The sequence below is a fragment of the Gracilinanus agilis genome, chromosome 3 (assembly GCF_016433145.1).
Source record: "Gracilinanus agilis isolate LMUSP501 chromosome 3, AgileGrace, whole genome shotgun sequence".
In the NCBI taxonomy this organism is placed as follows: domain Eukaryota; kingdom Metazoa; phylum Chordata; class Mammalia; order Didelphimorphia; family Didelphidae; genus Gracilinanus; species Gracilinanus agilis.
In genome coordinates this window covers 52,141,165-52,167,817 of record NC_058132.1, presented here as the reverse complement: position 1 = coordinate 52,167,817, position 26,653 = coordinate 52,141,165, and the positions used below count along the sequence as shown (strand labels likewise).

Genomic DNA, 26,653 nt, shown 5'->3' with positions numbered 1-26,653 from the left:
ATGGATGCAGTCAAGGTCAGTGGTGATAACAGGTCATAGGGGCCTAAAGTAATAAAGAAATCCACAGCAGTCTTTTTTTTTTTAAGTTTTCCTTTTCAAATGGAACTCTACAACCCTCCAATGGTCACTACCCTTGGCTGATAGGAGCAGGGAATAGCTCTAGGATCAGAGGACAGTTGTTCTTTCTTTCTTTCTTTCTTTCTTTCTTTCTTTCTTTCTTTCTTTCTTTCTTTCTTTCTTNTTCTTTCTTTCTTTCTTTCTTTCTTTCTTTCTTTCTTTCTTTCTTTCTTTCTTTCTTAAAGGCAATGGGAGTCAAGTGACTTGCCCAGGGTCACACAGCTGGGAAGTATCTGAAACCAGATTTGAACCTAGGACCTCCCGTCTCTAGGCCTGGCTCTCAATCCACTGAGCTACCCAGCTGCCCCCCCCAGAGGACAGTTCTTGATTGAAGACCCTTTGAGTTTAGGGATTTTTTTTAGGCTGCATGGATAGGCTATTAGGTAAAAGAATGGTCTGTATCTAGGGAAGGCCAATGGTTATATTGTCTAAGTGTGTTAAGTTGTGCACACTTAGTCTCCAGGCAACTGCCTTTGGGCAAAAACTCCAAAGATGTATGTATTAACTTCCCTAGGGACTAGAGCATGGATTCAAGAAAACCAGAGGTGGAACTTCAGGTGTCAAATCTGGTGTAGGGAGCACTGGTCCCAGTGAGGAGGAGCAAGTGAGTTTGTGGCGCGGGTAGATGGTGGGAAAATCTGAGTTTTTGTCTGGATGGTGGGAGGTGTTGTAGGAGCAAGGTCTGGTGTCCAAGACCAGCCAGTGGTTACATTAGGCTAAGTGGGCTAGGGTGCACAGCCACCAGTTGCCTTAGGGTAGAAGCTCCAAAGATGTGTGGATTAACTTCCCCAGGGACTAGGGCATGGATTAAAGAAGACTAGAGGTGGAGGTTCAAGTATCAAGTCTGGTGGGGAGAGTGCTGGTCTTAGTGGAGAAGAGCAGGTGAGTGGTGATAGGTAGATGGTAAGATGGTCTTGGTGGGTGGTGAGAGGTGGGAGGTTTAGTAGAAGCATGGTCTGTTGTCCAGGGGCAGCTAATGGTTATATTGGGCTAAGTGGGTTAGGGTACACACACTTGGACTCCAACCAACTGGGCTAGGACCTAGGGTGGGACCTCCAAAGATGTGTGGATTAATTTTCCCAGGGCCTGGGGCCTGGATACAAGAAGACCAGAGGAGGAAGTCTAGGTCTCAAGTCTGGTGGAGAGAGTGCTGGTCCCAGTGGGGAGGAACAGGTGAGTTGGTGATAGATAGATGGTGGGGGATGATCTGAGTGGATGTCTGAAGAGTAAGAAGTTTAGTGAAAGCATGGGTGGTGTCCAGGACCAGCCAATGGTTATGATGGACTAAGCGGGCAAGGTTGTAAACACTCTATCTCTGGTCAGCTGGGCTAAGCCCTAGGGTGAGAGTTCTAAAGATGTATGAATTAACTTTCCCAGGGACTAGGGCCAGGATACAAGAAGACCAGAGGAGGAAGTTCAGGTCTCAAGTCTGGTGGAGAGAGTGCTGGTCTCAGTGGGGAAGAGCAGGTAAGTGGTGTCAGAGAGTTGATGAGATAGTCTAGGGCAGTGATGGGCAAACTTTTTAAAGAGGGGGCCAAAGGAAAGGAAATGCTCATCTGTCAGTCTATTTTAAGGCAACTCTTTGGAAGTTTCATTGTATTGTAGCCTACTCATTGTATTCATCAGATTAGGAATAATGTCACGGCCAGACAGATAGAACATTTCAGGGGGCCACATCTGGCCTACCTGCCATAGTTTGCCCATCACTGGTCTAGAGGGTAGTGGGAGGTGGGAGGTTTAGAAGAAGCATAGTCTAGTGTCCAGGGCCAACCTGTGGTTATATATTGGGCTAACTGGCCTAAGTTGCACATAACTCAGTCCCAATCAACTGGGTTGGGTCCTAGGGTGGGACTTCCAAAGATGGATTAACTTCCCCAGGGACTGGGGCCTGGATACAAGAAGACTAGAGGAGATTCAGGTCTTAAATCTGGTGTGGAGAATGCTGGTCTCATTGGGGAAGAGCAGGTGAATGGTGACAGACAGATGGTGAGATGGTGATGGAAAGTATGGCAAGTTTGGTAGAAGCATGGTCTGGTGTCTAGGGCCAGCCAATGGTTATATTGGGCTAAGTGGACTAAGATGCACAATTCAATTCAGTCTCCAACCAACCAGATTGGAGCCAAGGTGGGGAACCTCCAAAGATTTGTGGATTAACTTCCCCAGGGTCTGGGGCATAGATTCATGAAGACCAAATGTGGAGGTTCAGGTGTCAAGTCTAGTGTGGAGAAAACTGGAACTACTGGAGAAGAACAAGCGAGTGATAGCAAGTAGATGGTGAGATGGTCTGGGTGGGAGGTGGATGGTGTCAGGTTTAGTGGAAACAGTCTGGTGTCCAGGAGCAGCCAATTGTTATATTGGGCTAAATGGCCTATGGTGCACACACTCAATCTCCAATCAATTGAACTAGTCCCTGGGGTGGGGCCCCCCAAAGATGTTTGTATTGGTTTCGCCAGGGACTGGGACATGGATTCAAGAAGATCAGAAGTGGAGGTTCAAGTGTCAAGTCTGGTGGAGAGAGTGCTGGTCTTAGTGGAGAGGAGCAGGTGAGTAGTGATAGGTAGATAGTGAGATGGTCTGGGTGGCTGGTGAGAGGTGAAAGGGTTAGTAGAAGCATGGTCTCTTGTCCAGGGGTAGCCAATGGTTACATTGGGCACACATAACTATCATCAACTAGGATAGGCTCTGGGATGGGACCACACTACTAAGGATGTTTGTATTGATTTCCCCAGGGACAAGGGCATGGATTCAAGAAGATCAGAGGTGGAGGTTCAAGTGTCAAGTCTGGTGGGGAGAGTGCTGGTCTTAGTGGAGAGGAGCAGGTGAGTGGTGAAAGGTAGATGGTAAGATGGTCTAGGTAGCTGGTGAGAGGTGGGAGGTTTAGTAGAAGCCTGATCTGCCTAATGGTTTTGTTGGGCTAAGTGTTTTAGGGAACACACACACACACAGACACACACATGTTCTCCAACCAACTGGGCTAGGACCTAGGGTGGGACTTCCAAAGATGTGTGGATTAACTTTCCCAGGGCTTGGGGCCTGGATACAAGAAGACCAGAGGAGGAGGTTCAAGTGTCAAGTCTAGTGGGGAGAATTCTGGTCCCATCGGGGAGGAGCAGGTGAGAGACGTCAGGGAGACAGGGAGATAGTTTGTCTGGAAGGTGCAGGATGAGATGGGTAGCCAGTGGTTATATTGGCCTAAGGGACCCGCCAAAGATGTGTAGAATAACTTTCCCAGGGATTGAGGCTTGTATACAAGAAGACCAGAGGTAGAGGTTAGGTGTTAAGTCTGGTTCAGAAAGTTCTGGTCCCGATGAGGAGAAGCACTAAGAGATGGCAAGTAGATGATGAGATAGATGTCTGGATGGTGAGAGCTTTGGTGAAAATATGGTCTGGTGTCCAGGCACAGCCAATAGTTATGTTGGACTAAGTGGGCTAAGTTGAACATAGTCTCCAATCTCCAATGTGCTGGGCCCCGAGGTGGGATTTCCAAAGATGTGTGGACTAACTTTCCCAGGGCCTGGGGCCTCAATACAAGAAGACTAGAGTTGGAAGTTCAGGTGTCAAATGTGCTGCGGAAAGTACTGGTCTCAGTGGGGAGGAGCAGGTAAGTGGTGGCAGGTAGATCATGAGATGGTCTCGGTAGGTGTCAGGATAGTGAGAGATTGGTAGAAGCATGGTCTGCTGTCTAGAGTTATCTGTTAGATGTAGTGGGTTTTGTAGGCTAGTTTACACAGACCCCCAATCACCAAACATCTCAGTTGAGCCCTAGGGTGGGTGCTCCAAAAATGAGTGTCTTAACTTCTTTCAGGAACTATCGTCTGCATTCTGGAAAACCAAGTTTGAAGGTTTAGGTCTCCTGTCTGATATGAAGAGTCCTGGTCTTCATAGGGAACAACAGGTCAGTGACAACAGACAGATGGTAAGATGGCCTGAGTGGGTGACTGGAAAGCTTAATAGGATGTGAAGTTGATTCCCAATGGGAGTCCAGAAGACCAAGACTGGGCCTGTCCCTGACTTTTTCATAGGCTGGCAGGGGCCCCAAAAGGATGTAGTGGGAGCAAAGAGTGAGAAGGTCTCAGGATCTCTGGCTTTCTTATTAATAGCAGAAGCCAGAGGACCACCCCTTTCCAGATCAACAGGCTGTAGACAAAGGTGACTTGATGGAGAAGGAGGAATTGTCAGACCCAGACAGTATGGGACAATCAGGAAGACATAGCTCCCAGGAAGTTCATGAGCCTCCAATCATCTGGGTGCCCATGCAGAAAGTGGAAGAGGATTCTGAGCAGTTTAAGGACAATACCCCAGACCAAAGTTTCCAGCTGAGGTCACAGGATGAGGAGAGGTCTCCTCTACCCACACCATCCTCCATGGATGGACCTTCATCTGGTAGCACCAGCACTCTGCTCAGCCCAACACCCATACAGCCTAAGGTGAGGTGAGTGAATCTACAGCCATGCTCTTTGCTAGCTCTCTGTCCCAACTCACAGCCACTAGCTTTACTCAAGGGGTCCTAGGTTTGCAGAGGAGTAGGGTGACTTAGAAAGGAACCACCCTACAAGGTTCAGGGAGACCTAGATCTCTCTGAAAGGTGGTTAGAAGAGAGCCTACAGCAGTGATGTCGAACCTTTAAGACATGGTGTGCCACTGTGCCATGCCACACTGAACCCCACCCCCATCCCATCTCTTCCCAAGAGCCATCCCTTAAAATAAATATAAAAATGAAAGAGAGGAGCAACTAGATGGCATAGTGGATAGAGTGCCAGACCTGGGTTTAAATCTGACCTCAGACACTTCTTAATTGTGTGACCCTGGGCAAGTCACTTAACCCTGTTTGCCCTTCTGTCTTCAAGATGTTACTAAGACAGAAAGTAAGAGCTATTTTTTTGAGAGAGGGAGAGAGGGCAGGAGGGAGGGAAGGAAAGGGGGGGATTAGGGAGAGGGAGAAGGAGAGAGAAGCAAAACTGACCAATACATCAGCCAAGTAGAATAATACATGCCCTGTCTCCCACTTCCACAAAGATGAGGAAGTGGTCCATTCTCATTTCTAAAAGCTCTCTTTAGAGAGAACACTCCTTACGTAAGATAAGGATTACAAGGGAGAAAAAAAGAGCCTAAGAGAAGTAACATCCCCAAGGTAACACAGCTAATAAATAATGAACCAGGACACAAACCTGGAATTTCTGAAATGCGATGCTCTATCACTGTGCTATTTATTTAATAAGAAGCATTCAGGAAGCTAGCAGGGGGAGAGGGAGAATCAGAAATCTTAGAGCTGGGAGCTTGTCCAATCATAACCTGAAAACCAAATTCAACAAGGGGTAGGCAAATGTACAATAGATTTGTAGTCAGAGGATTTGATTTGTTTGTTTATTTAAACCATTACCTTCCATATTTTGGTTCCAAGGCAAGAGTGAAAAGGGCTAGGCAGTGCGGGTTAAGTGACTCACCCGGGATCATACAGATAGAAAGTGTCTGAGGCCACATTTCAACTCAGGGCCTCTGGTCTCTAGGCCTGGCCCTCAATCTACTGAGTTAACTAGCCGCCTTTGCATTTTTTTTTGATGCTCCTTAATACCTCTTTGACCTTCACCAAGTCTCTTTATCTCTCTGACCTTTTGTTGCCCCCTTTTATAAAATAAGAGGAGTTACCAAAGAAGAAATCTGAGAAGGCACCATTCCTTTCTTTGCAAAAGTAGGGTCTGTGAGTGTGGAACACATCATATAAAGTAAAACCTTTTAGATTTATTGGCTCGTTTTGTTGAACCTTTCCCCCCCTTTTAATTCTTTGTTTAAAGGGATGGCTGGGGGGGACAGCTGTGTGGCTCAGTGGTTTGAGAACCAGGCCTAGAGACCAGGGGTTCTGAGTTCAAATGTGATTTCAGACACTTTCTGTGTGACCCTGGACAAGTTACTTAACCCCTATGTCCTAGCTCTTACTGCTCATATGCCTTGGAACCGATACACAGTATTGATTTTAAGATGGAAAGTAAGGACTCTTGAAAAATAAATAAATAAATGAATTAATGAATAAATTGGAAGTAAATAAGAAAATAAAAGGGATAGCTCTCTGGGAAAGGAAGTAAGGAGGGGTACATTGGTAAATGTATGGGATATAAAAACAAATGATAGCAATAAAATTTATTTTAAAAAATGTTTTTCTTTTAAACTTTCTTTTATTTTTTTTTCAATTCTGGGTAGAAACTATTTTTGGCAATTGTTTTCTGACATTTTGTGATTCAGATTCTCTCCCTCCCTCCCTCTTCTCCACCTCCCCATCCTGGAAAAATCCTTTTTTAGGTTATACCAGTGCTTGCATGTAAAACATACTTCCATATTCTCCATGCCATGACAGAAGATACATACAATAAAAAACTCATGAGAGAAATAAAGGGAAGGATGGCATGTTTGATCTGCACTCAAATTCCAACAGGTCTTCTTTGGCTGTGGAGAGCATTTTTCATCTTGAGTCCTTTGTGGATATCTTGGGACCTGTTTTGTTGATAATAGTTTAGTCCTTCACAGTTGATCATATTTCTGTTATATACACTGTTCTCCTGGTTCTACTCACTTCACTTTGCATCAGTTCATAAAAGTCTTTCCAGTATTTTCTGAACTCGTACCATTCATCATTTCTTATATACAATAGTATTCCATTACAGCTATACCCCACAACTTTTCCATCCATTCCCCAATTGACGGACATGTCCTCAGTTTCCAATTCTTTGCCACTACAAAAAGAGCTGCTAAAAGTATTTTGGTACAGGTGGGTCCTTTGTCCTTATCTCTTATCTCTTTGGGATACAGATCTAGTAGTTGTATTACTGGGCCAAAGGGTATAGATAGCTTTATACAGTTCTTTGGGTATGGTTCCATATTGCTCTCCAGAATGGTTGTATCAGTTCACAGTTCCACCAGCAATGTATAAGTGTCCCAATTTTCCCACATTCCCTCCAACATTATATTTTTCCTTTCTAGTCATATCTGGTTGGTATGAGGTGATATATCAGAGTCATTTTAATTTGCATTTTTTAATCAGTAGTGATTTGGAGCATTTTAAAATGTGACTATAGATAGTTTTCATTTCTTTATTTATTTTTAAAATTAAAAAATTAATTATAAAAGTTAATATGGGTTAGACTAAAGAGCCTCCTAGGCTTCTTCTAGCTCTAAATACTAGAATGTTAATTCCTTATACAATATCCTCAATATCCCTGACAAGCCTCCAATTGTGACCACCAGGAATGGTGAACTTGATGCCTTCCTACCACTAAGGCACTTTTGAACAGTTCCAATCTGGAATTTCCTCCTCCCATTGAGCTTAGAAGGAAAATACCAAGCTGACATCGTCCCTTTGACCCCTCCTTGCTTAGGGAAAAGGCTCCTAAGGCCCAGTTGGTACCAAGCCCAGCAGTGCCCCCTATTCACCATCCACGTAAAAAAGTCCAACCAGAGAAGAAGGACAGGGAAGAAGAGTCTGATGAAGATTGGAAGGTAAAGAGTCATGTTGGGAACCCTATGGGTGGAAGAATGGGTTAGGGGCTTTGCATGATCTAGTACATGGAAGAGCAGGGGATTCAAACTGGGAAGTAAGAACAGGCTTTTGACATTTGCATATCTTGGGCTCACTACCACCCAAGGAATGGTTGGAGGGACCTCAGTCACAGGCTTAATGCAGTTAAACTGTAGATGACGAAGCTCCAGTTTCCAGGTTTTTTAAGAGTCACATGTATTTCTTCTGAACCCTTCTCCCAGACTAGTGTTGTTGTAAAGGTCCAGATCTAGAGTCAAGAGCCATAGGTTTCAATCCCAGCTCTGATATTTACTAACTGCATGTCCTCTAGCAAATCTTTTGATCCCTCTTGGCCCTTCAGCTTCTAACATTCTATAGCCTAAAGCCTCTTTCAGCTATAGCATTCTCTGTTCTAAGGTTCCTAGTCCTAATCATAGTGTTCCAAAATCCCTTCTAGGTCTAATTAATGTTTTAAGGATCCTCCTAGCTCTGACATTGTATTTTCTAAGGCCCTCTAAGGTTGTGTGTTTTAAGGGCTTCCCAGCTCTGACATTCTGTGTTCCAAGGGTCCTTCCAGCTCCAACTTTCTATGTTCCTAGAGCCCTTCTAACTGTGACATCCTATATTCTAAGGGCCCTTCCAGCTTTGAAATACTTATCTAGGAATTCCCTAAACTGATTAAATCACAAGACTAGTTCCTACCTAAGGTCTAAAAAGTGTGACTTGCTCAATGTTGCAAGACTAATAAAGAAAAGAACCAGAATTTCTGACTCAGAATTTTAACCTTGGTCTAAAGAGATGGAAGAGTAATGTCAAGGGAGGACAGAGGTAAGTGAGGAGGGAAAAGGGCAGGAGTAGAACCTGGTTTGGAGGGGAGAAAGAAACTGCCACAACTATCAAGAAATATCCTTCTGGTCTCTGGAGGTCAGTGGGTCCTTGGAGAAGAGGGGGCCCAGGGGCCTCTCCTCTCTTGCCAGGGCAACCTGCCAAACCCAGCTTTCATGAAGTGCCTTCTGTAGGAAGAAGAAGAATCTTCCCTGAGGTGGCAGTTGCAGGCCTGGGGCACTAAATCCTGGAGGTCAAGTGTATCCCTAAATCTAACTACCCAGGCCTCGCCCTTGACGCTTGTCCCAAGCAGCTCAGAAAAGAACTGGAAGAAGACAGAGTTGCATCGGAACTTGGACAGGCCACACAGCAAGATTCGGTAAGAAGCTCTAGCTTGGGACATCTTATACCTTCTTGACTTCCTGTCCCTCTAGCTTGTTTCAATCAGTCCTACAGAACTGTCCTCAGCCCCATCCCTCCCTGAAGGGCTGCCTAAGAGGAGTGATTATAGGGGCTGAGGCCCTTCTTCCTTAGTCAGCCCCCAGCCAGAGCAGAAAGACAGACAAGGCTTGAAGTCCTTGAGAATCTGAAGCATGATTCAGTGTAATCGTCCCTGTCTCTGTGTCTCTAGTTTCTCTTAGTCTTCTTTCCTTTATACTCTCTCCTTTCTCTCATCTGGGACCCTGGACTTTCTTTCTTGTTAAACAATATAGAGCTTCCTTCTGTTTCAACCCACCCCACCCCATACCCAGGGCTTTGTACTGTATTTCTTCTATCTTTCCCTGTTTCCATCTCTCTCCCTTTTATTAGTCTTTCCCTCTCTATTTTCTTCTGACTTTTCTTGTCTCTGTCTCTTTTTTCCTGTGTTTGATTTATATTTGGTCTCTCCTGATCTATTTTTCCACCCCACCCCCACCCTTCTGTCTTTCTCCTCCATTTCTCTTTTATTTTGTCTCTTCTTCCCTGTATCTGTTTCTACCTCACTTTCTATCTCTTTCCTTTTCTTCCCCTTCCTCTCCTTCCCTCCAACTCTCTTATCTATCTTCTCCTTTGTGTTTTTTTCCTCCTCCCCTTCTGCCCTTCTGTCTTTCCTCTTTTTTGTCTCCTTTCCTATCTGCCAATCTATCTCCTGTCCTTTCCTTTTTAAAAATCTCCTTTTCTTTATCTTTGGCTTTCTCTCTTTTCTATCTCTCCCTCTTTTTAATCTCTCTCCTCTCTCTTTCCATTTTCTCTTCTCTATTGTTCCCCTCTCTTTTCTCTGTTCCCTTTCTTTCCCAGTCTTTCTCTAATGGCTCAGGAATCTGAGTCCTGGATTATTGCCCTATTGCCCTTAGATCCCTGAGCCTGAATGGATGAACAAAGGTTTCTGTCCAGGGTGGGGAAGGAGGCTGGACCATTCTTTCTTTCTTTTGTCCTTTCCACCTGGCCTCCACCCCACTGCCTTCAGTTCTTTCCCTTTGCTTTGCCCTAGCCCAATGACTGCCTCAGCAATAGAAAGGCTGGAGTCTTCAACCAGGCCCCTCAGCTCTCACATCTACAAAAGGGACAGCGACTCGATTCCTGTTGTCTCTACTTTCAAGGATTGGAAGGATGAGTTTCTCACTCAGAAGCAAGAGGAAGGTGAGGGATTCAGGAGAGAGCTGGGGTTGTGGTGGGAGGAAGGATTGTAATTGAATAGAAAGAGGATCTTTCTGGACCTGTGTTCTGGTTTTGCTTCTTGTAATCTGTTGTTCATGACACTCAAGAAAAGTAGTTTCTGGGATCATATAGACCAGGTCCAATCTTGAAGATTTACCAATCACAATTATTGTTATTAAAATCTTAGTCATTGGCATTTGCTCTCCTAGACTCCCAGAGTTCTCTCCAGAACCTTCAGAACTGGACTTATTTCTAGTTCTTTCCTGGTAGTATTATTCATTGAGGGAGGGAACCAAGATGTCAACTGAGTAGCAGTAAAAGCTGGAACCACTCTGAGAATCCTCCTAATAGTATTCATTCCCCTGTAATTATCAAAACAGCATAGATTTATTTATTAAGAGTAATGAAAGGAACAGGAAAGAGACTTATACCTGAGCCTGGCTAACAATAGTGTCATTTCTTCCCTTCCTACAAGGGCCTAACCTAGTCACCACAGCTCATGAAAACACAGAAAGATACCAGACACCTAAATGGGATTGGAGATCCCATGTTTTCTGAAGATCTGCTTCCTCCCTTGTTTCCAAGTCTGTTGCTGCCTCTATCACAGCTCTTGGTCATCACTGATGGGGCCTGTCCTATAGCTCCTGGAATTCCTTGACTATCACCCACCAGGGGCTGCATCCATCCACTGCTTCTTGCTACTGTCCTTTATTACCACCATTCAGAAATTCCTTCTTCCCTCTTCCTCATGACTCTTCTCCCTCCAAGCAACCCCTGTTCTCAGAGCCTTGAATATACATGTATCTCAGAACCACAGCATTATGAAAAAACAATTTCCTTTCCTAATAATTCACGTTTCTTTCATCCTCCCCCCCAATAAACAAATTGGCAATCTCTGCAAATTGCAGTGGATACTTATGCATGGACTATAGGTACTCGTCATATAACATCCATATACACCAGTGATGGGCAAACTATGGCCCTCGGGCCAGATGAGGCTCCCTGAAATGTTCTATCTGGTGCCCCCCCCACATTATTCCTAATCTGATGAATACAATGAGGAGGATACAATACAATGAAACTTCCAAAGAATTGCCTTAGAAACAGACTGACAGAGGAGCATTTCCTTTCCTTTGGCCCCCTCTTTAAAAAGTTTGCCCATCACTAATCTATACATAATAGAGCAACATGCAAAGCATACCAGATCCATAGATTGCATATGACATGCAACAATATGATACAACATTACATAACAGAATTACATGAAAAGTGTGCCTCACATTCTAGGTGCTATCTTTCTCTGTGCCGGCATATACTGCTGAGTTAGTTTCCTGTGTGACATCCTCACCTATCTCCCTTAGGGTACTATAGATCAGTTTGTCTACTGGCCATAAAATCTGGGTGCTTCTGTGGTGAACCACTGACTTTTCTTCAGTATTAATCTTTTCATATCTGTATGAGATCTGGTGTCCTCAGGTCCATTGGTCTGAGAGTCCCAATTGAGGGCTGATGAAATAGAAGTCAAGGCCAATCAAGTCAAGTCAATAATTATTCCTTAAACTCCTACTATGTGCCAGTTACTGTGCTAAGTAAGTCCTGGAGTTGCAAAAAAAAAAAAAAAAAAAAAAAGTCCCTGCCCACTAGGAGCTCACAGTTCAGTGGGGAAGATAATAAGTAAAAAACTATGATATAGCCAAGATGAATTAGAAATAACAGAGGGGGGATTGTGAAAGGCTTTTTGTTGAAGGCAGGATTTTAGCTAGACTAATAAGAACGGTCTCTTGCCCCTAAGATTGGTCTTTATAGGTAGTGCTTGTTCTCTTAAGGTAAGAGTGACAGCCCTTGCCCCTTGGCAAAGATTCCTCCTTGGGCTAGGGAAAACTTGGTATCACTCCCAGTGCCCAAAGTCGTATCAAAATCTTCCTTCCCATCTCCATTTGGATCTTAAGCCAGATCTTCCACTTTGAGGTGAGGGGAAGTCATCATCTGGGACTATCGGTCCATCTGCAGCTAATGGATACAGTCTCTCATGTTCTCTTTGCCAGAGATTAAAAAAAAAAAAAAACCTCCCTTACAGAAAACAAATAGCAATAACGTATCACCTTTTGGGTGCCACATTCAACTCGCTGGAGTTATTCTGTAGCTTGGCAAACTGCATAGAATTTCTACTGCTTGCTATGTGGTGGGTCTATTGGTCTATTAGCTTGTATTTTCCTGGGACCTCAAGGTTTGGTAACAGGATTCTATGCTTTAATTGGAGTTCTTGATCATACATTGAGGCACTGTACTATTGCTTATTCTTTCTGAACTCTTGTGAACCAAGGCCATAGCTGGAGTGTAGGTTTCCTGAAGTTGGTCTCTCATTCAAAAGACATATTGTTAACCTTCCCATCTTCTGAGACAAATCAGTAGGAAGTCATGACTCTTGCTCCCCTCAATCACAGGATCATTCATTTCAATTTGGAAGGGATTTTAGATGCCATGACTTTCAATCCCCTCATTTTAAAGATGAGGGAATTGTATGTGAAAAGTTACATGACTTACTCAAGTTCACTCAGCTGGTAAATAAATGTGTGAGGTGGGATTTGAACACAGGAAGATGAGTCTTCCTGACTCCAGGTCCAATACTCTAAACACTGTGCCACCTTGTTGCCCCCTGGGAGTTGTTACTTTCTTCTGTTTTTTTAAATCCTTAACTTCTACATTAGAATCAATACTGTATATTGGTTCCAAGGTAGAAGAGTAGTAAGGGCTAGGCAATGGGGGTTAGGTGACTTGCCCAGGGTCACACAGCTGAAAAGTGTCTGAGGCCTGATTTGAACCTCGTCAAGTGGGCTAAAGAGCAGTGTTTCCTATGGAGTGAGTAACTTTTCCTTTAGGGCAAGTGGCTCTGCTATGAGATGCCATGGTCATCAACAAAGACAGAAGAGAGGAAGATGGACTCCTCTCCCAAATGATAAAAACTCTTCTTTTATAGTAAGCTCTCTTCTGGACTCCAGTGCTCATGCTCCTCAGTGCTATCTCCTGACCCAAATGACTTCTAGACCCTGTCCTCCTTCTAAAGGTCACACCAGGGTAGGTTCACACAAGGGGTATTGCTGATCCTTGGGCCAGCTAGCTGAGCCATCCTCTAATTGAATTATCTTCAATGAAGTGGCTTCTTCACTCCTCTGAAAGAACTGACAAAGTTTAAACGTGTGTTCACATTTCACTTAAGAGTTTAACACTTTGGATTTTTTTTTGTCATCTGCCTCTTGCAATCCAAAATTTCATCAATATTTCATCGTCCCTGTTAACCAATCAATAAATATTAAGCACCTAATTTGTGTCAGGCACTATGCTAAGCACTGGGGATACAGACCAAAGACGGTTCCTTCCCTCAAGTAGCTTACAATCTAATGGGGAAAACAACATGCAAACAAATATATATGAGCAAATCATGTATAGGATAAATAGGAAATCATTAACAAAGGGAAGTCATTTACAGTTGAGGTATTGGGGAAGGCTTCCAATAAAGGATGAGATAAAGGAAGCCAGGGAATATGGGAATACTGTTACTTTCTCCTTGAGTTCTATATCCTCATAAAATGGACTACAGGACATTCAGTTGATCAGAACTTCCAGATCAACTTTGCTTTAAAAAGAACTTTAGAAATATGTTATTATGATTCCAGTCCCAAGTTGTATGAACTCATAATACTATCTGTATCCTAATCACTATCCTCATTTTTCCATCTTAATGTATCTTCTTGGTCACAAGCTGATAAAAGGGAAAAAAATCTAGGCACTGAAAGACATAAAGAATGTTTTCTTGTAGCATTTGCTTGCATCTTCTCTCATGAACTTATATAACAATAATTTGGCATATGATATAATATAAATATGTAGCACTTAGGTTCCCCCCCAAAATATGCCATATTTGAAGTTGTATATCCCATATGGGTCAGTATCTGCTCAAAAGTATAGCTTATGATCCCCCATTGATATGTTTTCATTTACTAGTCCAACCAGAGTACATATTAATTCAAAATGAAGGATGTTTAACAATATAGAAAAAATAAGCGTAAAGAAAAATTGCCCTATATCTGTGTTGTTGAACCTATGGTACATGTGTTGGAAGGGGCTGCTCCCTTCCCCCTCTCCATGTACACCTGAGGACATTTCTCACATCATCCACCCCTCTGCCCTGCAGTCTAATGTCTCTGGAAGCTCTTTCTCCCTCCCATGTCTGGAGGAGTAAGGCAGGGAGGCTCACATGCTGCCTGAGAGTTGTAGTTTGGGTACTCTAAAAGGTTCACCATCACTGCCCTATATTATCATACATATTTTTCTTCTGGTTACTTGACCATCAGGGAAGAGAATACACAAGGCCAGGAAACATAAATGCAAGAATATATATGTAAGATTATGTTTGACCAGGAAACATAGGTGAAGAGGAACACCAACAACAGGTCAAATTCACCCTTTAATGCTATGGAGTAGCCAAAGACCCTCTAAGTGATGTGCCGTTCTCTATAGGGAGCCTCCACTCTGCTGGGCATCTATGCCAAGCTGTTACTGTTCTCTCATGCCATCTTCTGGTCTTTAGCTGAAAAGCACCTTTTTCTCCTCAGAGGGAGGGATCTACAACTCTTTAGCTTATAGCCCCAGTTTATAAGTTACTTCTTTTGTGATGCAAACTTCAGACAGTTAACTATAAAGAAGTATTGATGATTTTTAAACAAATCTTTTTAACTCTTTTTCTCCCGCTGCACCTTTTTAGGCTGTTTTTCTAAACTTTTTTTTAAACCCTTACCTTCTGCCTTAGAATTAATACTAGGTATTAGTTCCAAGGCAGAAAAGTGGAAAGGGCTAGGCAATGGGGGTTTAAATGACTTGCCCAGAGTCACACAGGTAGAAAGTGTCTGAGGTCAAATTTGAACTCAGGACCTCCCATCTCTCTAAGCTTGGCTTTCAACCTACTGAGCCATTTACCTGCCCTCCAGACTAAAATTTTATTTGACTTAAGAGTGAGAAAACTCCTTTTTATTCCCATGATGCCAATTGTATGCCATGCATATCCCAAGGACTGGATGAAGAAAATTCTAAGAGGTTGTTAATATTGTGTTATTTCCCTCTAGCAACCAATTCTCTTTACTACCTATACTTGTGTTTGTGACTTCTAGATTGTAAGCTTCACCAGGGCAGAGACTGTGGGCTTTATCCAAACTTTTCCCTTCTCAGTACCAAGCAGAGTGATGTACACACTTGGTAATCAAACTGAACTGAAGATGCTCCTTCTGAAGAAGTAAATGAGTGGGTGAAGAGTGAGAGAAATAATGAGAGAGACATCACTCCCTCATTTGTCGGGGAGAAGTCAATCAACCAGTATATATTTATTATAAATCAGCCTCTTCCACTAAGACCCCCACCCAATTGAGCAAATTTTTTAAAACTCTAAAAAATAAAATATTTTAGATAAATAAAATAATATTTTGTTATTGTATAATCACATATTACATATAAAATAGATACATAATATATTAAAGATAATTATGATTAAAAATTAAAATAAACAGTATATTATTTGCATAATATATGAAAGTAATAAAACAATAACAAATAGTAGATAAAGAAAAATAAAAATTCTAAATAATAAAAAATCCATATTGCACTGCCAAGCAAAACAAATTCCCATACTGGCTGTCTGAACATGTACATTTCCCTCTATAGTTTAAGTTCATTGAAGTCTCTAAGGCAGCTGGTGCTTCAATGGAACGAGATATATTTGTAAAAAGCACTTAGCACAGGACCTGACACATAGTAGGCATCTTATAAGGGCTTATTCCTTTCCTTTTCCCCTCTCTGTCAGAAGGAATGGGGCGTGTTTCATTATTTTTTTGGAGACTCAGCTCACCATTACATTGTATTTCTCTATATACTGCTTTTATTATTGTATACATTGTCTTCCCATCTCGTTACTTTGTTCTACATCAGATCCGTTTCCTCCAAAACTGTCCATTTCATCATTTCTTATGGCGAAATATCTCATTACATTCAAATATCCTACTTTGTTTAGACATTCCCTAATAGGAGGACATCCTCTTAGTTTCCAATTTGGGGCTACCTTAAGAAGGTCCAGTCTATGTAATTTTGTACATATAAGCCCTTTTTTTCTTCCTTTGACTTCTTTGGGCCTGTAGTGGTATAGTTGGGTCAAAGGGTATGCAGAATTTAGTAACTTTCTGGGCATAGCTTCAAAATGCTTTCCCAAATGGCTGAAACAACAGTACACAAATGTATCGCTTTTCCTTCAGCCCCTCCAACATTAGTCTTTTCCCTCTTTTTTTTCCCTTTTTGTCAATCTGATTGCCAGGTGGGAGAAATACTTGAAGGTTGCTTTCATTTGCATATCTATAATTATTAGTGATGTAGAACGTTTTTTTCTTTTAGTTCTTAAAAGCTTGAATTATTTCTTTTGTCAATGTTTGTTTGTATCCTTTGATTATTTGTCCATTAAGGGGGATGGCTCTCAGTTTTCCATGGTTTCCTTAGTCAGCTCTCTCCATCAATTTACCCCATCTTCTCCATAGCTTTTAGAGAATATTTCAAGTTTTTCTGTGATGCTGGAGAAATTGACGTCCACAGCCTAAAGAACATCCTATCAATAGTGGGGATCTCCAGGACTTCGGCTGAAATGGTTGAAGCGCTGATGAGTGCTGATGTGAATTGTAAGCAAACACTGAAGAGCTCCCATCACCCTTTCCTCAGGATCCAAGCTTGCTCTCCATTCCCCTGATAACTCCTTCCCCAAACATCTGTCTGTTCTGAGGACTGACACTAAAGTGAAAAGGGGCCTTCACTGGAAGTCAGGAGGGCTGAGTTTTAGATCTGGCCCTGGTACTAACTCATTTAGGATAAATTGGTGTGTGACCATAGATCACCCCCAGCCCCAGTTTCCTCACTTGTCAAATGGAGATTATAATACCTGTCTAGCCAAGCTCAGACATTCACCAACTCTTTTTCCTCTTCTTTTTTAAAACTTTTACCTTACCTTCTGTCTTTGAATTTATACTAAGTGTTGGTTCCAAGGCAGAAAAATGGTAAGGGCTAGGCAGTGGGGTGATTTGCCCATAATCTCACATCCAGGATGTGTCCAACCGAGGTCATATTTGAACCTAGGACCTCCTGACTCTACCCACTGAGCCATATAACTGCCCCCTGTCCTTCATCCCCCCCAGCCCCCCAACTAGCCGATCTCTTCTAAGTGAGTATCACAGAATTATAGAAGGTGGAACTGGAAGGGATATGATATTACTCACCCTTGCATTGTAGAGAAAAGGAAACTGTAACCCTAGATCAGGGTTGGCAACCTTTTTGGCCGTGAGAGCCATAAACGCCACATTTTTTTAAAATGTAATTTCGTGAGAGCCGTACAGTGCTCACAGTACCACTCCTGTAACAGCGCCTGAAAAAAAATGGACTTTATTGCTCCTGCAGAAAGAGCCATATCTGGCCCTCAAAAGAGCCAAATATGGCTCGAGAGCCATACGTTGCCGACCCCTGCCCTAAATAATGCCCACCTGCTGGTCTACAGCTTAGCTGGCAGGAAACTATCTCTTCAAGATGCCTGAGGAAAGGAGCTGGAAGGTGTATTCACTTATCAGGACTCAATTTTTTAAATGCCTTGAAGAACTGTAAGGATGGGATTTGTGCAAAGGGGATGGGACAAAAGGAGGAGCCAGAGAAGGGAGTTGCTGACAGTTGCCCTTTTTAATTGTTACAGAACCAAACTTTATCAAGTGATGCAGCTATTTTTTTAAGTCTGTAAGATAAAGAAAATAGGGATACCAAGATGAAATTTATTTTTTTTAAACCTATTACTTTCTGTCTCAGTACAGAAGGGCAAGGGCTAGGCAGTTGGGGTTAAGTGACTTGTTCAGGGTCACATAGCTAAGAAGTATTTGAAATTAGATATGAACCAGGACCCTCCTAACCCCAAAGCCTGGCTCCCTATCTATTGAACTACCTCGCTGTCCCCTTTTTTTCCTCTTTTTAAAAAACCCTTATATACTGTTTTAGAATTGGTACAAAGTATTAGTTGCAATGAAGAAGAGTGAGAAATGATTGTTTCTTAGATGATTAAGTGGGTGAGTGAGAGCTGGGAGAGAAGCTTTTGTGTGAGTCTTTGCATGTTTTTGCAGGTGATGGACATGTGGACTTTAGGGACTTCCTGACTGTTCTAACAGACACTCAGCGCTTCTGTCGATCTGTGGGTGAGAAAGGGCCCCTGTGCTTGAGGTGGGGGTCAGGGATAAGCTGAGTGAGCAGAAGGTGAGTACTGTACAGAAGACACAGGGTTGGTGACCTGACAAGGCCCCACTACCCCACCAGCCTTGTCACCAACCTAGGATATTGGGGCTGGAAGAGGCTTCTTTCATATTTACCCATTCAACTAACAGTTACTAAGCTCCTACTGTGTCTAGGGCACTAAGCTAAGCTTGTGAAGATAGAAAATTTAGATAAAATATAGTCCTCAACCTCAAAGAATTTTTAGTTCAGAGTGGGATGGGATAAGACTCCAAGCCTGTAGCTAAGAATAATATACATTAAAAGCAGCTAGGTGGCTCCATGGATTGAAAGCCAGGCCCAGAGATGAGAGGTCCTGGGTTCAAATTTGACCTCAGACACTTCCTGGCTAATTTCCCGGCTGGGCAAATCACTTAACCCCCATTGCATAGCCCTTACTGCTTTTCTGCCTTGGAACCAATACACAGTATTTATTCTAAAATGGAAGGTAAGAGTTTTTAAAAAGAAAAAGAAAAAAAAGGAGGAAGAAGGGAAGGAAAGAAAAGGAAGGAAGGAAGGAAGGAAGGAAGGAAGGAATATCTATAACATGATAAAATGTAAGAAAAGTATGGTGTGTAAGCTGATGATACCTTCCACTCTTCCCCCAGAACAGCACACTAACCCTTCATCAAATGGTCGAAACCCTCATACTCTACTTTTTGAAGTCCTTTCACAGTTGATAGAGATGCTAGCCTTGCCTGAAAACTTCATGGAAGAAATCACCAAGTGAGCCTTGGAAATCAAGGGCAGGGAGACAAGGGTTGGGGAGTGAGGAACTAGGGGAGGAGAGAAAGCCCTGTCCTAGAGGAGAGACCAGCTGGCCTCAGGTCCTGGTTCTGCCTCTTATTACCCCCTGACCCTTGGAAAAGCCACCAGGCACTACTGAGTTGGACAGATTTTTCTATACAACGGAATTACTATTCCATGTCCTGTTTCCTTCACACAGTGCTTGTGAGGATTTAGGCAAAGTAACAGAAGTGAAAGGGTTTTGTTGTAAAACATTTTAACATAGGACAGAGGCATACTGTAATTATAAGGCATCATTATTAATAAAATATATGAGTCTATTAGTCAGGAAAATGTGGGTTCAAATCTATCTCCTGACATTTACCAGCTATGAGACTTCAGCCAAGTCATTCTACTTCTTTGTGCTTCAAGCAGCTGCCCAGGACTCGTCTACTCAGTCAGACTATCTCTGTCTCCATCTCTCTATTAATATGACGATCACTATCTCTGTCTCATCTCTATAGAGCTGATTCTCTATTTCTATCTCTTCTGTATCTCTGTTTCCTCTCTCTCCATACATACATACATATATGTATAATTATGGCTAGCTAACTGTCTGTCTTTCTATATCCCTCTATCTACTTCTGTATCTATTTCTATGTCTATTACTTTATTTCACTATCTCTATCTATCTGTGGCTAGTTTCTTCTGTCTCTACATCCATCTATCCATCTCGTTCTATCTGTAACTAGTTCCTTCCCTCTCTAAATATCTCTTTAAGCATCCATTATATATACATATATTCAGTGCTTTTCAGTCACGTCTAACTCTTTGTGACCTCACTTGGGGTTTTCTTGGCAAAGATACGGGAGTGGTTTGCCATTTCTTTCTCCAGCCCATTTTATAGATGAGGAAAACCAAGGCAAACAGGGTGAAGTGACTTGTCCAGGGTCACATAGCTAGTGTCTGAGGCCAGATTTGAACTCAGGAAATCTTAATGACTCTAGGCCTAGCACTTTATCTACTACACGACCTAGCTGTCTGTATATCTCTTTACCTTTCTATCTCTGTATTTCTAGATCAGTCTCTATATCTGTATCATTATCCCTTTATCTCTTTCTGTCTGTCTCTATATATCTCTCTCACTATATCTAAAAACACAAGAACAGCCCTCTGTTTGCTATGCCAAAATGCCTCTTAGTATATAACGTGGAATATGGGCAGCATCATACAGTGGATAGAGGTTGGCTTCAGAGGCACTAAGATTTGGGTTCAGATCCTGGCTGTGAACCAGAGCACTTGACAACTTCTAAGTGACCCTGGATGATAAGATGATAAATTATAGATGACTTGTAGAACTGTTTAAGGGAGGGAATTCTCATACTAGGAGTACCCTATACCAATGAAACTTGGAACAGAGCAATATAGGGAAGGCAGCCAGGTGGTACAGTGACTAGAGCACTGGGCTTTGTGTTAAAAAGATCTGAGTTCAAATCTTGTCTGTGACATCCATTGCATGAACCTGGGCAAATCACTTTACCTCTGACTGCCTTAGTTCCTTCATTTGTAAAAGGAGGCTGGACTTGGTCCCTAAGGTCCCATCTCTAAAGCAATCAAGATCTAAATGTATCATCTTCAAAAAAGCCAAAGTCTGCAGCCCAAGACCTGGACAGCTCTGCTGATCATTAACCATGGGAATAATCTCTGAGCCAGGCTCAGAGACAGTTTCTTCTTCTGGAAAATGGGCATAATAATATTTGCATTACTTGCCCTATGGGGCTATTGTGAAGAAAGTGTTTGCTCTGTAGAAATGACCACAGGCCCAGGTCCATCAATATTCCTGAACAAAAAGGCACCAGTCCAACCCCGGCCCTAGCCAGTGGGCCCCCATGGTTGCCCATAATTCACATGATGGCAATTTACCTTGGGGCCCAGGGCTAAGTGAGGGTCTCTGATTCCACAGTTATTATCAAAAGAAGATGAAAGGTATGTCAAGGTATAAAGAATCTCCTGTTACTGCTTCCCGACAACCTCATCCCCACAAGAGAACCTTCTCCCGAACCTCAGATATTACCCCCCACGAGCAAAAAGTCATAAACATCGTGGACCGAATCAAGCGGCAAAACCACTGTGAGCCCCCTTCTGCCCACCCCCCTTCCTTCCTTGCCAGACCATGGCAAAGGATAGCTTTGCTCTGTTCCTCAGACCCCTAGCCCTATCTGTTCTCTCTTCCCCCTAAGTGGCATCTAGAGTCCTCTGCCTATTTACTGGGTGGGCTTGTAGAGGGGCAGCTGAAGCCTTCACCAGAGAATCCTCCCTATGCCCTGGACTAGAGTCAGAAAAAAAGGGTTCTGCCACCATCCAGATGTGGGACTTAGGAAAGTCATTCTGTCCATCCTGCTTCTTCCCCCACCCTAATAGGCTTCAGTTGCTTCATTTAGAAAAGTTGTTATATCAGATAATCAATGAGTTCCCTCCCAGCTCTGACATTCCCTGATCTGAGGGCCCTGCTAGCTCTGTTACCAGGGGAGGTAACAACATGTACACAGATAAGTAAGTAGAAATTAAGGTTGGGGGAAGGAGAAAGAAGGGGGAGACAGAGGGAAAGAGAGGAAGAAAGAGAAGGAGGGGAGAAAGTGACATAGATACAGAGACAGAGATGGGTTGGGGGGAAGGTGGTGGGCAGGAGTGTGTATTGTCTTCTGTGGCACCAGGGCATCCTAGAAGTGGTAATCAAGTTGAACCTGAAGGAAGATGGGAATGTAATACATTCCAGACACCAGGGAAGGTTTGTTCAAAGCTACAGGCCAGTGGTGGCATGTTGAATCTTCTATTTTGGCTGCAGTGTAGCCTTCAGTCGGTTGTATTGAGAAATAAAACTGGAAAGGGACATGGGAGGCAGATGTCTGGGAGCCTTAAATGCCAGGCTGGATTATGGGTATTCTGTCCTCGAGGCAAAAGGGAAGCCCTGCTGGTCTTTGGAGTAGGAGAGTTGGACATATTAGACATGGCTGAACACATGCCCTAGGAAGAGTCTATTAGCAGCCATGTGGAGGATAGACTGGAGAAGAGAAAAGCCTGGAACCAGGCAGGCCAATTAGGAGGTCCAGACAGGAGATGATGATGTGAAAAGCAGTAGCTGGCACATAGAGTGCTTACTAAAGGCTTGTTGACTGATTGACGACTAGGTAAATGTAAGATGTGATATTGCCAAAACATGGGCACTGATTCAACACGGGAAGCCAGGGAAAAAATGAAGTCAGAATGATTCCAGTTACACATCTGGATAACTGAGACAGTGGTGGAAACTGGGAGCTTGCGGGGTGGCTGAGTTTAGTGAAAAAGGCCTCGAGTTCCACTTTGGACTTGTTGAATTTGAGAGGTTGACTGCATCCAGGTGGAGCTGTCCAACAGTCAATAATTGGGGGCCTGAAGTTCAGCAAGAGCTATGGTTGGGCATCACAGGTATCCGGACATTCACTAAAAATATGGCAGGGGATAAGTTTCCCCAAAAGAGAACAGGGAGAGAAAGGAAAGAAAGGGGCGCAGACTAGAACCTTGGGAAATACCCATAGTCAGAAAAGCAGAAAAGAGGTGGTGGCCCAGCAAAGGAGTTTGAAGGCTAAATACTAAGAAGACCAAGACTGCTGCTCTCTGTGTGAACTTGGACAACTCACTTGTTATCTCTGAACCTCTGTTTCCCCCTCTGTTTTAAGGATTTTTTTTTTTTTTTTGGTGGTTGTTTGGAGGTGGGTTTGGGCAAATTCAGAGCAATCTGTGCTCCACCATCTCAGCCGCTGGAAGCAGAAGTCTCTTCCTCCATAAAATGAAGGAACTGGACTAGATATAACTCTGTAAATTTGTGCTCCTGTGATACCAAGTGGTCATACACTTGGGAGACAGTCCAGGACAGAACAGTAGAACCAGAAGAGGTCAGAGGACAGAAAATAGGGCACTGGGTTTGGAAAGTGGGAGTACCTGGAGAGAACAGTCTCAGTAGAGGGCTGTGAAGTGGGATGTGGGGAGTGGGAAGCTGGGTTACAAAGGAGTAAAGAATGAAGGGGCAATGAGAATGTATAGGAAGTGAATGGAGTTGACTGTGACCTTTGACATGAGAGGTAAGAAACAAACTGGAGGACAGATATGGGCTGCTAGCTGGAGAAAATGTGGAATTGAGAGAACTTTTTTTTTTAAAACATGCTCCTATCTTTCATTTTCACACTACCTGGATTTCCCTGCTAGCCTCCCCTTCTCTCTCCCTAAAAAGTCATCCATTATAACAAATGATTTTTTAATAAAAGAAAACTCAAAACAAGGGTTTTCTTTTCTTTTTTTCTTTTTTTTAAGGATAAAGGAGACTCAGTAGATAGGGAGAGATTAAAACAGAAAGAGAAAGGGGTGATATAGGGAACAGACTGTCAACAGAAACTGACCTCAAGTAGAGAGATTGATCTTGGCAGGAAGGGACCACCTCTCCTCCTCTGAGATGAGAGCAAAGAAGTCAGCAGTAGGAAAGATGTGCAGGTAGTTTCCTGTGTGTGTGTGTGTGTGTGTGTGTGTGTGTTTGTGTGGGGGGCAGGGGGAAGAGATCATAGACTCATGGGTCTAAACTTGGAAAGGAACTTCAGGGACCACCTAGGTCAACCTCCTTTCCCAGATAAGGAAACTGGGAAGTCAGCAATGGTTTATTAAACAGTGGCAAGTCCTGGAAAAGGTGGCTAGTGATGTTTTGCCCTCCAGAGGGTAGATGATGGAAAAAGGTGAGATGATGACAGCTAGGATGAAAGAGAGTTTGCTTAAGAGAGGAGTAGAGGGTTCTAGTGAGCCAAGTGAAGTTCCAGTTCAGACTTTTTATGTCCTCGAGTTCCAACTAGACAGTCCATATTCTAAGAGCCCTTCCAGTTCTGTTGTGTTATGTTCTAAGGTCTCTCCCATCTATGGCATTCCACATTCAAGAGACCCTCCCAGCTTTGACAGTCCATGTTCTAAGGGTCTTCCAGTTCTATTGTGTTAGGGTCTAAAGGCCTCTCCTGGCCATGACATTCCATGTTCAAGGCCTTCCTAGTTTTGACAATTCATGTTCTAAGGTCCCTCCCATCTGTGACATTCCACATTCTAGGGTCCCTCCCAGCTTTGGCAATACATTCTTTAAGGCCCCTGCCTCCCTCTGTTCTGACATACTGTTTTCAGGCCCATCTCAGCTCTGACAATCTACATTCTCCAGTCCCTTCCAACCTTGACAAATTATGTCTTATGAACAGCTCTGGCTGCTCAGAGCCAGAGGTGGTGAGGGCAGAGGGGTCTCTGAGACCCTGGGGATGAAGAAAAGCTTGCTTAAAAGGGAGGGAGTGTTGTTTCCTGGGTGTTGAGCACAAGGGGCACCTGGGCTCATGGCCAGACAACCAAAGGATGGATCGGGTTGAATTCCCACGTGCCTTTTTACAGCCACTTTCTCCCTCTCCATCAGCTACCTTCCTGCAGAGCCCCTACTCAATCCAGGGAGCCAATCACTCACTGTGCCCCCGGCTAGACAGGAAGATAACCCGCCGGAAGCAGGGGTCTCATGTCATTTTGGAAGAGTATAAGCCCATCGACCTAACCACTGACTTCAGGACCTTCTTCCAGATGGGACCCAAGGGAGTCAGGTGGGCTTATTAAAATATCAGGCACTCCTCATGTCCCCCTGGTCCTGGGAGATTAGGAGCTGGGTGCTGCCTTCTCAGGAAGGGGGCCCAGTGCCAGGGGGAAGGTTGGCTCACCCTGGAAACCTAATTCACTTCAGGTCCCCTCCTTTACCCTCCCAACCCTGCATCTGAGACTGAATTAACCCTACTTCAAGGGAGCAGTCCCACTCCTTCCAGTCCTTGTTTCACTTTCCCTCTGGAGAATCCCTGCCCTCCCTCTACCACCCCACCCATTCCCTTTTCTTTACAGGGATCTCAACCCCACTCTCCGTAAGTGGCTCACCTCAATGTCAAGCCGCACCCACTAAGAGCTGCTGGGAGCCCTTGGCACCCTTCCACCCTTTTGGCTGAGGATTTCTCCAGGCTTGGTGACTCAAGTATCAGGTGCTGCTGGACCTAGGATAGAAGGCAACCTTTGGTACCAGTCTACCTGCTTAGCCAGCCCAGACAATAAATGGAATCATCCTCATCTGGTTCCCAGTGGGTAGGGTCTTTGTGTCCACCATCAGACTAAGCAACCCCTGAGCCTAGTGTTTGCCTCCCCTCTCAGACTCAAAAATCCCTCAGGACAGAGAATGTCTTCCCCTTAGACTTGAGACCCAACACAAGGATCTGCCACCTGTGGAGTCTCAGGCCAAGCAGCTGGTTCAGTGAGGAGGCCCCAGCAGTCCCCGTCCTGGGCTGATGCGTTCCTTCCAGATCGCCCACTGCCACCACTAGTCCCTAATCAGGATCAAGGTTACTCCTAAAGAAGGCCTGGGCCAAGAAGGGATCCCCTGGTAGCTGGGGCCCTAGCAGACAACTTTAGATAGTTCTAAGGGAGGGTGCCAGTTCTCTGGCCTCACTGTAGACCACCGCTCTCTCCTAAACACAGTCTCCGTCCACTACCTTGACTTTGCACTAAGTAAGACCATGTTTGTTTTTTTCTTCCCAGAGGGGAATGGGGACAGCAAATGGCAATTATTACTAACAATAACAGGTTCCAGATCTATAAATCTTGAAGTTGGTGCAGACTTGAGTTCAAGCCCTCTGAGGGTCAGTGGAATGGGATGGGAGAAGGGGTTTAGCATGGAGAAGGAAAGTGTGTGCATTGTGTGTGTACAAGTAGAACATGAGCGCCATCTTCAAGTAGGGTTGGTTTATGAAAGAAGGAAGATCCTTGTTCTGCCAGGAAGCTGGGGGCTCAGTGGATCCAGGACTGGGTCTGGAGTTAGGAAAACCGAGTTCAAATTCAGCCTTAAGCACTTAACTCTGTGACCACTTTAACCTCTCCTGCCTCAATTTCCTCGAGTGTAAAATAGAGACAATATCAGCACTTCCCTCCCGGAACTGTATGAGGATCAACTGAGAATAACTGTAAGCCACTCAGCACAGGGCCTGGCACATAACAATTTAAATAGCTTATTCTCTTCCTCATTTCTTGCTTTGTCCTCGAGGACAGGACAAGTTCCTTGCAAAGAAGCAGATTAAGGATCCATGTAAGGAAGAACTCAAGCAGTGGGTTCTCCTTCATTAAAGGTCTTTGAATCAAGGATGGATGAGATCTGAACTCGGGTCCTCCAACTCTAAATCCAGCATTTTCTCCCTAAACCAGTGTCCCCTGAGTCATAGCAACTAGGTCTGGAGTCACTTACGGTCCAGCCCGAGGCTAGGGTGACCCTTGAAGGCTCACAGGATTTCAGAATTGGAAGGGACCTCCGTGGCCAGTCTAATCTACACCTGAATGAGTGGCCTCTCCAGAACAGCTGTCACCTGGTCATCTGTCCCGTTTGTGAAGGCTGGCTGTGAGAAGGAACTCGGACACCCTTATCCAGCCCATTCCACTAGA

At 43.8% G+C, this 26,653-nt stretch overlaps 1 protein-coding gene across 1 annotated transcript; it reads left to right on the top strand.

Annotated features, from left to right (window-relative positions):
• On the top strand, positions 1-25,133 carry SPATA21 (spermatogenesis associated 21). Its single transcript, XM_044668692.1, has 15 exons — positions 1-15; positions 632-721; positions 1,201-1,290; positions 1,495-1,584; positions 2,571-2,660; positions 2,847-2,936; positions 3,141-3,230; positions 4,377-4,549; positions 9,921-10,069; positions 16,660-16,797; positions 18,271-18,342; positions 19,024-19,141; positions 21,105-21,271; positions 24,609-24,786; positions 25,076-25,133. The coding sequence occupies exons 1-15, from the start codon at positions 1-3 to the stop codon at positions 25,131-25,133; spliced, it is 1,608 nt and encodes a 535-aa protein (XP_044524627.1).
• Positions 25,134-26,653: the final 1,520 nt, after the last annotated feature.

Bases quoted from the DNA above. Each gene is read 5' to 3' on its own strand.
- SPATA21 (XM_044668692.1), top strand. The intron at 16,798-18,270 runs GTAAGCAAACAC...ATGTTTTTGCAG, and splicing joins GATGAGTGCTGATGTGAATT to GTGATGGACATGTGGACTTT. The intron at 21,272-24,608 runs GTGAGCCCCCTT...CCTCTCCATCAG, and splicing joins AATCAAGCGGCAAAACCACT to CTACCTTCCTGCAGAGCCCC.